Source organism: Myotis davidii, unplaced genomic scaffold (genome assembly GCF_000327345.1).
Source record: "Myotis davidii unplaced genomic scaffold, ASM32734v1 scaffold690, whole genome shotgun sequence".
Lineage (NCBI taxonomy): Eukaryota > Metazoa > Chordata > Mammalia > Chiroptera > Vespertilionidae > Myotis > Myotis davidii.
In genome coordinates, this window is record NW_006282875.1 from 662,402 (window position 1) to 680,714 (window position 18,313).

The following is an 18,313-nucleotide window of genomic DNA, read 5'->3' on the forward strand; positions in this document are numbered from 1 at the left end:
TGTCCACGCCCGTGTTTTCCTGCCGTAAGAGGTTGCGCCTGAACTTGGCCCTGGCGTTCTGAAACCATGCTTTTGTTGATTTTTTTTTGTCTCTATGTCATTTATTCTGCTCTGATCTTTATTATTTCCTTCCTTCTGCTTATGCTGGGCTTTTCTTGTTGCTCTCTTTCTATCTCTTTGAGTTGTAGGGTTAAATAATTTATTATCATTTTCTCTTGTTTTTTTGAGGTAGGCCTCTGGAGCTATGAACTTCCCTCTTAAGACTGCTTTCACTGTGTCCCATAGATTTTGGATTGTTGTTTTTTTATATTTGTTTGTTGCCAAGATGCTTTTTATTTTTTCTTCGATCTCTTTGGTAATCCAATCATTGCTTAATAGCATGATATTTTGTCTCCAAATGCTTGATATTTTTTCATTGTTTTTATTGTAGTTGATTTCTACTTTTATGCCATTGTGATCTGAGAGGATGCTTGATATCATTTCAGTCTTCTGGAATCTGAAGAGACTTTCCCGGTGTCCCAATATGTGGTCTGTCTTTGAAAATAATCCATGCACATTTGAGAAGAATGTATATTCTGTGGCTTTGGTGTGAACTGTTCTGAATATGTCAATTAATTCCATCTGATTTAGTGAGTCGTTTAGGATTGATGTTTCTTTGCTGATTTTTTGTTTATAGGATTTATCCAGTGGTGTTAGTGGGGTATTAAAGTCCCCTACAATGACTGCATTGCTGTGAATCTCTCCCTTGATATTTTCCAGAAGTTTTTTTTTTTTTTTTATGTGTTTGGGTGTTCCAGTATTGGGTGCATATACGTTTACCAGAGTTATATATTCTTATTGAATTGCTCCCCTTAGTATTATGAAGTGGCCTTCCTTTTGTTATGGCCTTCGTTTTGAGGTCTAACTCATCAGATATAAGTATAGCAACCCCAGCTTTTTTTTCATTTCCCTTCGCCTGAAAAACCTTTTTCCATCCCTTCACCATCAGTCTGTGTGAGTCCTTTGTTCTGAGGTGGGTCTCCTGTAGACAGCAGATATCTGGGTCATATTTTCTTATCCATTCAGCTACCCTATGTCTTTTGATTGGGACATTTAATCCATTTACATTTAAAATTATTATTGATAGGTACTTGTTTGTCACCATTTTTATTCTTTTTTTAAAATATATTTTACTGATTTGTTATAGAGAGGAAAGGAGAAGGATAGAGAGTTAGAGACATCAATGAGAGAGAAACATCAATCAGCTGCCTCCTGCACACTCCCTACTGGGTATGTGCCCGCAACCAAGGTACAGCCCTTGACCGGAATCTAACCTCGGACCCTTGAGTCCTCAGGCCGACGCTCTATCCACTGAGCCAAACTGGTTAGGGCCATTTTTATTCTTTATGCTTGTGTTCCTTCTTCCCTTTCTATTTCTTTTCTTTTTACAGTATTCCCTTAAGCATTTCTTGCATTGCTGGTTTGGTGGTAATGAACTCCCTTAGTCCATTTTTGTCTGTGACGCTCCTTCAATTTGTAATTATAGCCTTGTTGGGTACAGCATTCTTGGATTCAGACCCTTGCTTTGCATGACTTTGAATATTTCATTCTCTACTCACCTGATGTGTCTCTGTTGAGAAATCAGTTGGTAGTTTGATGGGAGAGACCTTGTAGATAACTTTCGGTCTCTCTCTCTGGCAGCCTTTAAGATTCTTACTTTGTCATTGGTGTTTGCCAATTTAATTATAATGTGTCTTGGTGTTGGTATTTTTGGGTTCATCTTGTTTGGGACTCTGTGTTTGGTTTTCTATTCCTTGTTCAGTTTCATCTCTTTCTGGCACCCCTATTATGTGGATGTTGTTTCATTTTTGTGTTGTCCCAGAGCTCTCTTAGGCTCTCCTCCTGTTTTTTTAAGTTGTTTTTTTTTCCAGTTTCTGCTCTGCTTGTGTATTTTCCCTACCTTGTCTTCTAGCTCATTGATGTAGTCCTCTGCTTCTTCTAGTCCATTGTTGATGCTTTCTATTGTGTTCTTTATTGCAGCTATGTCATTCTTCATTTCTTCTTGTTTCTTCTTCATTTCCTCTTGGTCCGTAGACATGTTGTTGAATTTGTCTTCTATCCTTGTCACCATCCTTATGACCATTGCTCTGAATTCTTTATCTGACAAATTGCCTGCCTCCATTTTATTTACTTCATTTTCCAGTGATTACTCCCTTTCTTTTGTATGGGGGCTTTTCTTTGTCTCCCCATTTTTTCTCCTCTCAGGGTGTATGGTTATGTAGCTCACTCTCTACAATGTTGACTTAAAGGCACAAAGTACAACACTACAAGTAATAACACAGAGAGCACCAAACATGAATGTATTCACTATTCCAATAACACCAAATTATGGTGACCGCCAGAGAAAAGAGAATTAAGGTAGACAAAACAGTACATAAATGATATTGGGAAAAGGAAAAAAAAGTAAGAGAGAAACGATAGAGAGGAAAAAAAGGAGGAAAAGTTTATGCATATGAGGAGACAACTCCAAAAAACCAACAACTAATACAAAAAATACACACAACAAACACCCAGAAAAAAAAGGGAGGGAGGCTGAATCTGAAGAAGCAGAGCTTATTTCCAGGAGGTAAGGTCAAGGAATTGAATCAATGGGGAAATGACCATGATTCAGTATAAAGAAGGTAGAAAGAGAATGAGTGTATAAGAAAAGTAAAAAACAAAACACTAAAGTAATAATACTACTATTAATAATAATTAAAAATAATAATTGGAAAATATGTATATTAAAATATATATTAAAGAAATTATATATATATTTTTTTTCCTTTTCTTTAATCTATTCATCTATATATTCATCTATTTTTTGAAAAAGAGAATAGAGAGCAGATAGGACTGAGTTGGTGATTGAAACTCATTAAGCTATTAGTCGAAGAATAGAACAAACGAGGAGAGGAAAAACAGAAGCATAAAAAATATAAAGAAACAAATTACCAATCAAACAAACAACAATAAGAAAGAAAGAAGAAAGAAATAAAGAAAATAAAAAAAATTGGCTAGTGAAGAAAGATAAAAGAGAGTGTGCATGGACTTGGAGCAGGGGAGAGGAAATTAGATATATGAGTAAGATCAATTTTTACCAAGGAGTAAAAAGAAAGGATAGAGAAAAACTAAAGCAGGAACATTGTAAGAGAAACAGGACAAAAAAGGGGAAAAGTGAGGTACACTTATCTCCTCCCATAACCAAAGGTGAATGCCAGCCAAATTATAGAGCAAGCAACCTGAACAATCAAATGAAGACTAGTTGGACATAAGCCTTATAACCAAGGGTAAGAGACGAAGCCAAACCCAGAGTGATAGGAAAGATTCAAGCAGGCGGGATCACTCTGTTCACTTTGTTTCTCTGCCTGCCTTCAATTGTATTTACACAAAAGTCTATTTCTGACACAGCCCCTGAGTGGCAGTGTTTCTTTATTAGTTTCCAGGACCAAATGGCTCCTCAGCCCAGTCTCCCATGGCTCCCTGGGGGTGTTTAGACTCTTCCTTTCCCTGCCACACTCAAGACTGGGTTGGAGGGATGAACTCTTCCACAGCTGATTTCCTGCTCATCTCTCCCTATTCTCCTCCCCAGTTTCCACAAAAACCACCTTCCCCTGCAATCTCAGTGAGTGTTTTTAATTGAAATATCCTATGCACTGGGTTTAGCAAGTAAATTTAAAAACAAGGAAGTTATAAAGACAAAGCAACCGCGCCAACTCATGTCTTTCTCCCCCTGGCACTGCGAGGCCGGTATAGAACTTCAGGCTGCCTTTCTGGGCAGAGCCTCCAATGGCTGTGGCCTTCGATCTAGAATCCCCACTGGCAGCAGCCCTGTGGACCCCCTTCCACACTGGAGGGCTACACAGACCCCAAGGGCTGCAGATTTGGTGTAGCACAGTCTCCTTCTGAGATTCTAGTCCCGGCTGCGTGCATTTCTCCTTCCACTTCAGATCCCACCTCTCTCCAGGTGATCTCTGACCTTTTCATCCACGGATTGCCTCACCAGCTTTGTTTAATTCACCAATTCCGAGTGGGTGTTGTTTGATTCAGCTGTTCCTTCTATCTGCTCTGTGAGAAGGTGCAGGACCCATTAACGTATTTGGCTGCCATTTTGTCTCCCCCTGGACAAATTTTTGAGGTGACCACAGCCAGGGTTGCTGGAGTCTCAGTGTCTATGGGTTTGCAGCTGAGGCAGCTGGTCCCTGGGTGTTGTAGTTGTAGGGTCCCAGGAGGTATCCAAGGTCTCCCCGGGTGAAGGTAAGGCTGTGCTTCCTATCACAGCCACTCTCCCCTTGGCATGGTCTCTGCGGCAGAGTCAGCCACTCTGGGAGAGATTTCAGCAGTAGTAGAGGCTGCCCAGCCAGGAGAGCCTGGCTTGCCAGTCCCTGACAATTCTGTGGAATATAACTGTCCCTCACTCACAAATACATACCCCCCCGCACTTCCATGCACTCCCTTTTTGCTCTTTCACTCACCCTATCTTGCTTACTGCTGTGCCATTGGCTCCCATCTTGGATCTGTGTAATTTTATTTTTAATAGTCCACCTCATTCCCAGTTTCTTTTCAATTGATCTACAAGGAAAGAATCTTTCTCCTTTTCATGTCAATTTCTTGGATCTCTTAGAAATGTTTTCAGAGTTCCCAGGCTTTGAATTTTCAGACAGGAGCTTGCAGTGACTATTTAAAAGGATAGAACCTCCCAGCCAGTATGGCTCAGTTGGTTGAGCGCTGTCCCATGCACCAAGAGGTGGCCAGTTTGATTCTTTCAGGGCACATGGCCAGGCTTTGGGCTTGATCCCCAGCAGGGGATGTGCAGGAGGCAGCTGATTGGTGGATGTTTCTATCTCATTCTCCCTCCCCCTTCCTCTCTTTAAATCAAATAAAAAACATATTTTTAAATAGTAAAAAAATAAAAAGATAGAAACTGCTTAAGTTTATTCTCTTGCTGAGTGCAAATACTTCCAAAATCATTCCCTTGCTGGTGGATTGACCCCCCTCTGAGGTTATTACACAAGTTAAAAAGGATTATGGTAACAGAGAACATTTATCCACTGGACACACATTAATTTCATTAACTAGCTAACAGACAGGAAAGTTTATTTTTAGGAAATAATTTCTGATATTTGACTCCTCTTTAAAACACATAAGTCAGCCTTGCTATAAGAAAAGTCAACATTCAACCCTGGCTGTTGCATTCAGTGGTTAGTGTTGCAGATTCGATTCCTGGTCAAGGGAACATACCTGGGTTGCAGGTTTGATCAGACCCTGGTTGGGGCATGTGCAGAAGGCAGCCGATCGATGTATGTCTCTTCATTGATGTTTTTTGTCTCTCTCTCTCTCCCTCCCTCCCTTACATTCTCTCTAAAAAAAACTAAAAACAAAAAAACAAATCATCAGGTGAGGATTAACAACAACAACAAAAAAGCCTATGTCTAGAGTTAATACATACAATTAGACCAAAAAAGTTTTAGAGAGTTATTCACTTTAGAAAAGTGTTCTTCACTTGCAAAAGAGACTTTCCCTCAGGGAGATTCCTTAGTAAGATTTTGCAAATAACATGATGGTTATACAGTCTCTCTACAACATATATTATGTAAAATGAAGTACATCTTCTGCCACCTAATGGCAGTGCCTGATCAATTTGTATTCTTCTACAAGGTTTGGGTCATACTAATACTGTCTTAGGCCAATTATACAATCTTGGAGATGTGTGGCCTTACCCTCCCCATTGTTGCAAATATCAGCAAGTTACCTCCATTGAAAACTGTATTTGCTGACCAGGTTTGGAGTTGAGTGAGGATTTTGTATCATATAATTTTTATATCAAGACAAAAATACCCCTCTTAGGCTCTGTAAGGGATGTATTATTTTTGTTTTGTTTCCTGCTTTATTTTTCTAGCTTATTTCAGTGTGTTTTATAAAACAAATTGCTTTGTAAAATTTGACAGCCTGAGTAATATATTGCATGAGACTGCTTTACAGAAATATATGAAAATCCAGAACAAGCCAATATGAAGGACTAAATGAACTCCATAGCTAAAATATGTCCATGTCTGCATTCTAATTCTGTTTTAAATAGGCCATTGGTTAACAGACTCCTTAATATATTTTTCATCTTTGTTTGCGAAGAATTAAGGAGAAAAAGCAATACTGTGCTGGTATATTTTGTGGGGTCAACATAAGGTAAATTAAAATCTCTATGAAATACCTTAAAATATGAAATTACTACCAAGAAATTTCATTATAACCGTATGAGGAAAAATAGACCCATGTGCATATTCTTAATTATAATTTGCATTTTTAAACAAATTGTTGCTAATTAACTTGTGTACATTTAAGTCATTTTGTTGCATGAAATTTCAGGAAGGCCAATTTAAAGCACTCTGTTTCTTTGGTGCTGTGGTTTGAAAGCACTGCAGCATCTTAGCCTGCTGCAGGCAGAACTGAAAAATGAACGGAGACAAAATAGTTTTCTGGGAACCAAGCTTGTAGGAGAACACTAAACACAGAGTATAATTCATGAACAGTCCTAATTTTTGGCAGAATTTCTATTCTTCCATGTTAATAAAACATATATAGGCAGACCCTTTCTTTATAAATTGATTCCATAGTGGAAAAGGGACCTTGTAAAGAGGAGAACTTGTTTATTTATTTTGCCCTGGTTTACTGGGCATGTATTATCAGAAGGAATCTCACATTTCATGTTTCTGGAGCTTTACAATTTTCAGAGCTTCTTTCACATACATTATCTCATTGGATCCTTATACAACAAATCCAGTAAGGTAGCAAACTGGTAGGTTCCCGCCCATTTAAAAATAAATCAAGGTAATTAATTTAACTGAAATGTTTAACTATTTGCAGACCCAAAGACCAACAGTATAAGCTTAATGCCTACTACTTGGTTAACAGGAAATCTCTTTATTCTTGCAGCTTAAACACTGATTTGTCTTTATTATCCCCTCTTCTCTTCCTCCCTCCCCTCTCTCACCCTCTTTCCTTCCCTCACACCCTCCATTTCTGCTTTCTCTCTCCCTCCATCTCCAGTTTATTAAAATGAATTTATCTGTAGGCAGTTTTCCTCCTTTTATCACCTACTCTTTCTACCCTCCCAGGCAAGTTTTAACTTGTCAGTCTCTACTGTAAAACAGCCCTTTATTCATATAGTGTCACATTTAAAAGGGAGCTTCCAAGTGCACTTTTTATTAAAATATATATTTTATTGATTTTTTACAGAGAGGAAGGGAGAGAGTTAGAAACATCAATCAGCTGCCTCCTGCACATTTCCTACTGGGGATGTGTGCGCAACCCAGGTACATGCCCTTGACCGGAATTGAAGCTGGGACCTTTCAGTCCGCAGGCCGATGCTCTATCCACTGAGCCAAACTGGTTTTGGCCCAAGTGCACTTTTTATGATATTTAATTCTTTCATTTATTTCATCACATGTGTATTGATCATTGGTTATAAGCTAAGCCTTACTCAAGGAGCTGCTCTCAAGTATCTCATGGTCCAGAGGATATCTGAGTGAACAAACCATCCTGTTTATCACGAATTAATAATTTTGCTTAGCTGCAGTACACTGGGTGAGGGTTGACCCCTCTTCCCCAACCTCTCCCCTCCCATTCTTTGATCTTGCAATAATAAAATACATGCACATCAAAGATATCCTGGGAGCAAACATCGAAGTCCTGAATATAATAATTAATCCTGGATTTTGCAATCACTGATAAAGGGGAAGCCTATATAGAGAATATAGGTAGTTACAGTGCCACCCCCATGGGTATGACATATTTTACTGTTCTATTCTTTTTTAACAGAATTTTATTTTATTTTTTAAAATATATTTTATTGATTTTTTTACAGTGAGGAAGGGAGAGGGATAGAGAGTTAGAAACATCGATGAGAGAGAAACATCGACCAGCTGCCTCCTGCACACCCCCCCCACTGGGGATGTGCCCACAACCAAGGTACATGCCCTTGACCAGAATCGAACCTGGGACCTTTCAGTCCACAGGCTGATGTTCTATCCACTGAGCCAAACCGGTTTGGCTTTTAACAGAATTTTAAATTTAATTTTAATCTATATATTATTTTCATTAGGCTGGGGAATAATTGATGTGTAAAAGTCAGACCCACTTAAATAACCTGCTAACATTAAATCTAGAAAATTGTCATCAGAACACAGCTGAGAATTAGAAGAGTGACCCTTGCTATTGGCACTAATTGTTAAATTAATTGGATTGTCAGGTTACTGAAAATGTAACTGGAAGACAGGAAGAGAAGGGGGAAAGAGGCTTAAAGGGGTACATAGACTAATTGTAACATGTTTATAGAACCTGCTGAAAAGAGGAAATCATGTTTTACTAGGTTTATTTTTTAAGTTTCTTTAAATGCCCACTCATAAACAATTTTGTTTCTTGTTCTATTATGCCTGCTTTACAAAATGTTACATCTGAATAAAACAAAATGTATTGAGAAACATTATACCAGGATGTGTGCACTTGGCATAGCATAAACATATGTGAAAGATTATACTTACTATGTAATACTGTTATCTCAGACTTTGTTCAACATCTAGGGACATAGTGCTGCCGTATTTTGTATGGACAACCTCAGTAGACTCTGTTGCTCTCTCAAGATTCAAGGAAATCAATGCAGCCCATGTAGAAATATTTTTTTTGAGAAAAATATTTTAAAAAGCATTTATAATATACATGGCAATCTTTAAAGCTTGGCGTTCTACTGAGATACAGACTCAAATGAAACACTGCCACTCTATCAGTTGAACCATAGCTGAAAATACAAAGCAGGAAGAGGAAGTATGAAAAATCTGCTATTGAAGGCTATGTTTGCTAAATTACTTCTCTTAATCAAGAAGGCATTTAGTCATGGTGTGTGTCTTTTGATATTATAGATGTGTTTAGGGCACTGAGATGACATAAATTAGATATGGATATTTTTTAGTCCTCACCTTTTTGTTATGGCTACTAAGAATGTAGCTACACATTGCCTGCTGAGTGACATGACCTTTACTTGGCTCCTTTAAGGGAAGCCACCAACACAGTCCATTCTCCTGGCTCAGTCCATTGTGACCTGGCTCCAATTCTCAGGGCCAAAAAGGTATTGCACCCCTCTCTATTTTGCCCTCGGTGCTAGAAGCAGCACAGGGCACTATTGCCTCTTCTGACCCTACCAAAGAATAGCAATTTAACAGGTCTAAACCCTTTTGTTCTGGGACAAAGATGTTTTCTGGCACTACCATTAGATCTGGTGGTTATTTGCAAATAACATTACTGATTGTGTTAATACTTCCTTCACATGACTCTCAAAGTCTGTGTGGAAGTCTGAGATATCCTGAAAAGGGCAGCTGACCATTACCATTTGTGTCTGTAAGTATTCTCTAATATGTCATATTGACCTGATTTTGAGAGTTTCAAATGTTTTCTTCTTGCCGGTGATATTTCAACCTCCAAATAACTGTCTCCCCTTAATAGTAAATAAATTGGTAAAAAAGAAGTGTCAGATTTTGCTACTGGATATGTTCATTCTGGAAATAGAGATTATTGATTCTTTACCCAAAATATGATCATTGCAACTGGATGGCATGGGTTCCTTAGAAAAATGGTTCAATATTCATGACCTGGAGACTATGATGCTAAGTGAAATAAGCCAGTCAGAGAAAGACAAGTATCGTGTTTCACTTATGTGGAATTTAAGGAACAAGATAAACTGATGAACAGAATAGATCCAAAGTCATAGAAGTATTGCATAGACTGTCGAATCTTAGAAGGAAAATGGGGGTGGGTGGGTAGGTGGGAAGAAGTTAACCAAAGAACTTGTATGCATATATGCATAATCCATGGACACAGACAATAAGGTGATGAAAACTTGGGGCAGGGTGTGCTGGGGTGAGCTAGAAGGGGTCAGTGGATGGGGAAAAGGGGACATATGTAATATTTTCAACAATAAAGATTTTTTTAAAAAGCAAAATGGACTCATAGATACAGAGAACTGACTCAACAGACTGACAGTTGTTGGGGGTGGGGGTGGGGGTGGTGAAGCTGCATGATTAAATTGAAGGGATTAAGCAAAAAAAGAGCCCTCATAGACACAGACAACAGCATGGTGATAGCTATAGGGAAAGGGGGTGGGGGGAGGTAGAAGAGGGTAAGGGGCAAATAAATGGTGATAGAAGGAGACTTGACTTGTGGTAGTGAATATACAATTACAATACCCAGCTAATGTGTTGTAGAATTGTACACCTGAAACCTATATAATTTTATTAACCAATGTCATTCCACTAAATTCAATTTAAAGTAGTAGATATTATTTATTTAATAAATAACCCAGAAAAAAGAAACTTTGAACACACACACACACACACACACACGCACACGCACACACACACGCGCGCACACACACAAAGGTTCACTGGTCACTAAGAAAGAACTAACTTTAAACTTTAACAGGAATAGAAATGATGATACAGAGGAGAGACAGACTGATTATTTCATGAGCTAAAAGGTGTAATTTCTCTGAAAAAATATAGATATGTAAGAGATAAACAACTTTTAAGAGAAATCAATGCATAAAAAGTTTTAAGATATAAAACACCTTTTCTCTGTACTCATGCCAAGTAATTTCTTAGTGGCTCTTCAGAGAACACTTGGCATATTTTTAATTTATTCATTCATTTATTATGATAGATATTTAATGCATAGTAAATACATAGTACAGTGATTGCCACCTCTGATTAGTGCCTAGTATTGCCAAGGCCACTATGGCACCTTCTTCAAGAGCACTAATACTGGTAATCATCTCCAGATTGATCAAAGGAGGTTGATTCCTTGCCATAAGTACCTGGTATCCTCAGAAAAAGGCCTCCCTGATTAGGGTCAAATCCAATTTGTTATTTATATGAATCACTGTTGAGACATAGACAAATACAACTGCACCCTTTTTCTTTGTGTCCACTTCTTGTGTTGGGTGGGATATTCATGTTTCCACGTTTCAAAGAAATCAAGCCTCTTCTGCCTACTCATTCAAACACTGGATAAAATGACAGTGTCATGCACAGAGAACAGAACACTCCTTTCATTGCTTATATAGTCTTTTTTTGCCTTATTTTTCTACCTTTCTACTGAGTTTTTAGCCTAAATTTAGTGGTGATGACTAAGAAATTGCCGGGATTTGACAGAGCATTTAATTCATTGAGTCCTTCCTTGCCATTTTCTAATAGTTGTAACAATGCCAAGTTTTTCCTCCTAATGTTGTAGGAACCAGTATCTGTGTGGTATCTGTTATTTGTAACATATACTAAATCATGCATGAAGGATCTGTCAGTGCCATGAAAGCTTCCTTTTATACACAGCTGATTTCATATGATATTAAGGAAATTCCCTACAGACTTTTCACTAGTTACTTCAGAATCCTGGAATTTGCAATGCAAATTTGCAATCTCTGAAATTCAAATCCCATAAACAATAATCCCATGGTCTGCTGTGTGCTAGGCAATATGACTAGTCATTTATGAAGATGAAGTTGGATTCAAAAATAGAAAAGTCCTCTGCCATTTGGAGACAATCTAGCATATGCCTGAATCACTGGGCCAAGCTGGAGATCTAGCTAGAGTTTGTGAGAGCACAAATACAAGTACCCTGAATGAGAGAGATCAACTATGATTCCAGAGGCAGTCATATTTGAGTAAGTACTTGAGGGATGAGGGGAAAGCCAGTAGGTAGAGAGATTGAAGAATGACATTCTAAGCAAAGGAAATGAATGGCATCTGTAAATGCACAAAAACACATGATTCTGTGATAGAGGATGAGACTGAAGGCATGGTTGTGATTGAATTGTGGAGAATTTTTAATGAAACATTAAGTTATCATCTTTACTAGAGGCATGGTGATACCATCAAAATTTCCTGAGGAATTGCTCAGCCGGTGAGGCTCAGTGGTTGAATGTTGACCCATGAACCAGAAGATCACAGTTAGATTCTCAATCAGGGCACATGCCTGGGTTGCAAGCTCAATCCCCAGTAGGAGGCATGCAGAAGGCAACTGAGCGATGATGTTTCTCTAATCAATTTATGCAACTCTCTCCCTTTCTCTTTCCAAAATCAATAAATACATAATTAAAAAAGTAATTTTTAAAATAGTTCCAGAGCAATTGAACTTTGTGTTAGTAAGAAAAATATTTTAGCAGAAAAGAACAGTTAGGAGGTTATTACAGCAGGCCAGTGAAAAGGTAATAAGGGCACAAACTACAGCAATGGCAATGGGAATGGAAGGTCAAGACCATGGACTGAAGAGCATGTGGAAGAACATTAAGGAACCCTGAAGTTTTAAGTTTTAGCAGTTGCCAGGATGGTGGACTCTAATTTATAGAGATAGGAGACATAGAAGTGGAGTTTAGTAGCTTTGTGCTTCAAATATTCTTCTCCTTTTTCTGTTTTGAATTCCTACCCATGCTTCAAGGCTCAGCTACAGTAATACTGTCTCTGTAAAGTACACCACTCTCCAGTCCCCCAATCAGAATTAAGTCAGGCTTCCACTCTTTTCATGCATCACCTTCTTAATTCATCCTTTTTTGCACTTAACAGCAGCAAACCCTGTGTCCAGGTTATTTGGTTATATTTCTGACTCCTGAAACTACATAGTAAGTTTTTGGAGGCCACATGCTATTTACCTATGAATTTTTAGCACCACTCACGCATATAATAGATTGCCAGAAAATTCATATAAATAAATGAATAAATAGATGGATGCTGTGATCACACAAGACATCAAATGCAGCCCTTTTTGGGACTTAGACCACACAATGATCTCAACTCATCATTTTGTAGTCAGTTATATAGTGTCTTGATATGGCTACAAACTTGTTTAAATCATATGTGTTATTTGCCATATTTACTTTTAAATGATTTCTGACTCTTTAGGAAACTAAAATCTACTCTCCAATGATGAGATTACCATCCCCAAATAGTGATTTAATTCGCAATGACTTTTAGCAGTGTTCTGTGCAATTGTCCTTATCACTGGAGGGAATGTAGAGACTTTGAGTCAAATTTCTTTGTAAGCATTCCTTGGCTTTCCCTTTGTTGAGAATTCTACAAAGAGGAATTTCTGTATCCCATCATCAGAGCACTTTGGTTCCTATCACATGATAGTTTCTCTGGATGTAATGTTTATTCTTATGTAGGTTGAATTTGTGTGAATTTTCTGAGGATCTATCAAGTGTGCCCCAGGCAGAAATAAACCAAAAATATTATTCTAGTCTATGAACTATGCAGGCCAGGTGGGAATCAGTGAAATTACTGAGATTTTTGTAGATTCCCAGAAAAAAAAGGAAAAAAAATGTTCAATTGTTTAACTTTCAGAGAAAAGCAGCCTCAATTTGAGGAATCTGCCCCTTTTTGCTCAAGTGACTCTGAGAGTGCTTTAGATCCTATTGTTAAGGTAGTGTGCATTGCTTACAATTATATCTCATATGAAAGTGAAGAAAGGTAGGACCATTGAGGCATTGTTAAGAAAAGACTGGTGTCCAGAAAGCTTGTAGTATTTTTATAAGGTAGTTTACGTTTTTATTAAAAGTTATTCCTGATAACATCTCAGCAAATGAGCAAAAATCTAATGGCTTCCTTGGTGCCCCTGTTACATGTAGCTCAGTTAACATTTTCTTCATTATCTTACACTCCAAGTGGACCCCTTGCTTCTTATGGATTACTTAAGGATTAAAGTTTGCTGATCATTTAATTTTGCTTACAAATGGCTATTTTAATAGCTGTTTATTGCATGCACATACATACACAAAACTTGAAAGAAGGTTTTCTGTTTCTGTTTTTGTTTCTGAAACAGTTGGGTCGGGAATCCTTCATTTGTATGGGCAACTCCAAAGAAAACATGGTCAAGCATGTGGCAGAATATCACATTCCAGGATTGAGAGTCCCTTGGGCTATTCTCTCATGTCTACTTATAGAATTACTGTAAATTTTTTACTGCTATATTGATTTGCTTATAAACTTTACTGTAAGGCAAGGGTGAGCAGGAATTTTTTTTAACTCAAGGTCTAATGACCTAAAAAATAATTTGGTTTACTAAAAGTAAAAGGGAGTCTTTCGTTATAGCATCCCTTTAGAAATATAGGCAGCCAGCATTGTAACACAGATTTCTGTCTTGGGCAATTAAAAATTACAGTTTATAGTAATTGAAGAATCTATGAAAAGTAAGTACAAGGACTGAATATTTATTTTCTTATATTTAATCGCAAAGTAAACAAAGCTCCACATGAAAGCTTTATGACTGTCTTTTTTATATTTGGCTCTTGTATTTGTCAGATATATTATACTTATGTGGCTGGTTCTAATTTTTCCATTACCTTATTACAAAGAGAGCTAATCATTGATCAATGGCACTTGTACTTAGTGCTTTTTCTAAGTTATCTCACAAAATACTATATATAGTCTTGTTTTCCAATGATAATAGTTTATACTATTAAAATAGAGCACTGGTCACACAAGCTTTAACAAACAATGTCCTTAACTTCCAAAGGGCAATAGCACATGATTCTCCATGAAATCCATAGCTGCAAATATTGAGCTTTAGTTTATTTACTTTTCTTGTAGGAACATTTCACACCTGAGTGTAAATTCAAAGAATCAGTGTTTGAAAATTATTACGTGACATATTCATCGATGATATATCGCCAGCAGCAGTCAGGCAGAGGGTGGTATCTGGGTCTGAACAAAGAAGGAGAGATCATGAAAGGAAACCATGTGAAGAAGAACAAGCCTGCAGCCCACTTTCTGCCCAAACCACTGAAAGGTAAGTTCAATATTATAGGAGCTGGGATTAAATGAGTATGTATTTAAATCATTCCTTTTTCACACTTTTGAAAATGGAACATAATTCTTCTGCATTAAGGCTTTTATACAAAACTTTCGTAACAGTTTAAACACTTAAAAACATTAAACTGCAAAAATAGCATCTAATCTTTTGATTTTAATTTTTCCATAATATATGTACATTACCACCTTACTTATATGGAACTAGTTTAATTGTTAGCTCAGGACAGCCAAGAATCCCAAATTATGCCAGATTGATCCCTAAGCAGAAAAACAGATGCTTAAATGTATGTATGCTTAATATTTATCAGAAAATTCCTTGGACATTCCCTAAGAGCCCAACAATATTGTCTCAACAATTTTCATTCATAGTTTTATTTTCCAGTCATTATTAGCAGATTAGTAGCAAACTAGAAAAGGTAGAGGATAGGAATGGACTGCAGAGAATAGGGATGTTAAAAGTAGTGAGACATGGTGGAGAAGGACTAGAAAATGCAGACAAAGCAGAGCAAGACCTTCAAGAGGTTACTGACCTAGGGTTCAACTATGGGTTTCAAGTAGGGCAGATTGCCCTGTCAATCAGCATAGCACTGCTTCACAGCACATTTTTATGGAACCAGTCTACTTGGATTCAAACCCTTTAATAACCGGATAGTCTTGAGAAGATTATTGCCACGTGTGTGCGTCAAGCTTCACGTCTGTAAAATATGGATAAGAGTAGTACATCAGAGGATTCTTACACAGATTACAAGAGTTAATAAATGAATAGGAAGCACTCAAAATAGTATCTAGTACATTGTAAGTATTCCATTAACATAAGCTAGTACTATTATTTACAGCATAACAGTAATCATATTTATCATTTATTGCATTAAGAATTGTGCTAATATTTAGACTTTTTGGGAGTTTCATTTTAAATCATGATAAAAATCAGCATTTTAAAATGTTTTTCATATTTAGCTTGCACAGCATGCTCTACATCATGTTTAAACTTATAAGAGCTTTATTAAATGCATTTTTCATTAATCCTCTCATATACATAACCATAAGTGATGGAAATTAGTCATTAGAATTCTTTGCATACTACTTCACCAAGAGTAGATTTTGCTTAGTCTGATCCAGTTCACTTCTGACTGAGTTCTTGAAGGCAGCATTTTTCATGTTTGGCCTAAAGCATAGAGGCTAGTAACTAGAAGAAAAGTCGAGGGCCAGTGTGGTGTGCCTATTTAAAAGCCTTTGACACCCTCTTTCTGTGCTTTTCAGTGGCCATGTACAAGGAGCCATCACTGCATGATCTCACGGAGTTCTCCCGATCTGGAAGTGGGACCCCAACCAAGAGCAGAAGTGTCTCTGGAGTACTGAATGGAGGCAAATCCATGAGCCACAATGAATCAACGTAGCCAGTGAGGGCAAAACAAGGGCTCTGTAACAGAACCTTACTCCAGGTGCTGTTGAATTCTTCTAGCAGTCCTTCACCCAAAAGTTCAAATTTGTCAGTGACATTTACCAGACAAACAGGCAGAATTCACTATTCTATCTGCCATTAAACTTTATCATCCTTACTAAAGCCCCATAATTTAGATTGAGCTTGTGCAAAAGAATGCTAAGCATTATCAGTGAACTAAATCTGGGAGAAGGACTGCCCATTTTTCTCATGGTCTCACTTTAACTTTGGGGATGACAAACCACAATCATTTCACAGCACTAATGCTGATAAAAATTTGCCCTCCAAGAAAAAAAATTTAAAAGACCACAATTGCTCTTCAAAAATAAAACAAAATTAACTACTTAAATGTTTTGTAGAGGCAAACAAAATTATGTGAACTGTGTTGTTTTCTTGGCTTAATGTTTTCTATCTATGCTTGATTCAAATGTATTCTTTACTTTGGTATAGTGCAACTTTCTGATTTCTGAAATTCAGTGGTTCTATTGACTCTGTGTCACTTAATCCAAATCAACCAAATTCAGGGTTGGATCTGAATTGGCATCTCAGGCTCAAGGTAACAGTGTTCTTGTGATTTTACCTTTTTTTTTCCGATTTGTAGTACTCTGGTCAAGTTTTTGTGCTGTACTTTGTGCATAGAAGTTGAATTGTATTGTCAACCCCAGTCAATAAATATTACTTAAACAACAAAAAAAGATTATCCTCAAGTTTAGATTTCTCTTAATTCCATTTGTGTTATCATGTTAAACTATTGTTGTGGCTTATTATGTAAACACAGGAATTGTGGAACTGTGATATTGTCTTTTGTGTTGTTAAATAAGAAATGTCTTACCTCTATGTGTATGAGTCCTCTTGTCATTGTATTTGGCACGTGAATATTATATACAAGGAAATATTAAGACTGGTTACCCCTAAACAACATATACTTATACTTGCTTCTGAAAAGTGTTTAAGACTTAGCTAGGTTTCCATTTAGATCTTCATATCTGTTGCATGGAAGAAAGTTGGAATCTTGGCATAGAGTTGCATGATATGTAAGATTTTGTGCATTAATAATTGTTAAAATCTGTGTTCCAAAAGTGGACATAGCATGTACAGGCAGTTTTCTGTCCTGTGCACAAAAATGTTTAAAAAAAGTTGTTTAATATTTGTTGTTGTATACCCAAATACGCACCGAATAAACTCTTTATATTCATTCAAAGAAAAATTCTTCAACATGTCTTTATTGAATGTCTATTAATTACCATTAACTGTTATAGAAACTGGAGTTAAATTTTGAATTATACATACGGTCACTGCCTTCAGATAATTTACAGTCTAAATATTCATTTTAACATGAACACTATTTAATGAATGATTATTATACTTGGACTTCAAATTGGAACAAAAATTCTCATTCCCATTCAGTGATGGAATTGCACAAATGAGACCTATGTTCTAGTATTCTCTCTGCCATCCACACTATTTTCCCTTTTATTGCTCATTTTGTAGGTAGAGGGAAGACACAGAAATAAACATCTAAGGTCCTTCCCACCTCTGAGAGCTGAAGGAAAATGTAAACATTTTTAATGTTATTGACTATTCACTAGTTCCCCAAAGTTGTCATTGCCTGGAAATGCATGCTTCAGGAGTAGTCAATATATGAAGGCAAAAGTAGAGGAATAGGTAAAACATAATTGAATGGTTCTTTTCAGGGCACCCATTAAATAAAGTTACTGGAGCCCCAATCAGCATGTTTTTGTTCAGAGGGGAAGCTGCCCAATGCTAAGGTGTTTCAGTCTTAAATCCTCATCCTGCCTGAGCTCTCTGCATGACGTGTGGATTCAGGTGTCTTTATACCATACTAGAGGCCTGGTGCACAAAAATTTGTGCACTTGGGGGGTCCCTCAGCCTGGCCTGTGCCCTCTCACAGTCTGGGACCCCTTGGGGGATGTCCACCTGCTGGCTTAGGCCTGCTCCCTGGGGGGATTGGGCCTAAGCTGGCAGTCAGACATCCCTCTGGCAGCCCAGGAGC

At 37.4% G+C, this 18,313-nt stretch overlaps 1 protein-coding gene across 3 annotated transcripts in view; it reads left to right on the forward strand.

Moving 5' to 3' along the window:
• Window positions 1-17,506, forward strand: part of FGF13 (fibroblast growth factor 13) — a 593,542-nt gene extending 576,036 nt beyond the window's left edge. For all 3 annotated transcript variants that reach the window (XM_006753296.1, XM_015561681.1, XM_006753297.2), the window contains 2 exons: window positions 14,637-14,835; window positions 16,119-17,506. In XM_006753296.1, the coding sequence (XP_006753359.1) occupies window positions 14,637-14,835; window positions 16,119-16,255 (336 nt within the window). In that variant the 3' untranslated portion in view covers window positions 16,256-17,506. The remainder of the gene's footprint in view (window positions 1-14,636; window positions 14,836-16,118) is intronic.
• The last annotated feature ends 807 nt before the right edge of the window (window positions 17,507-18,313 follow it).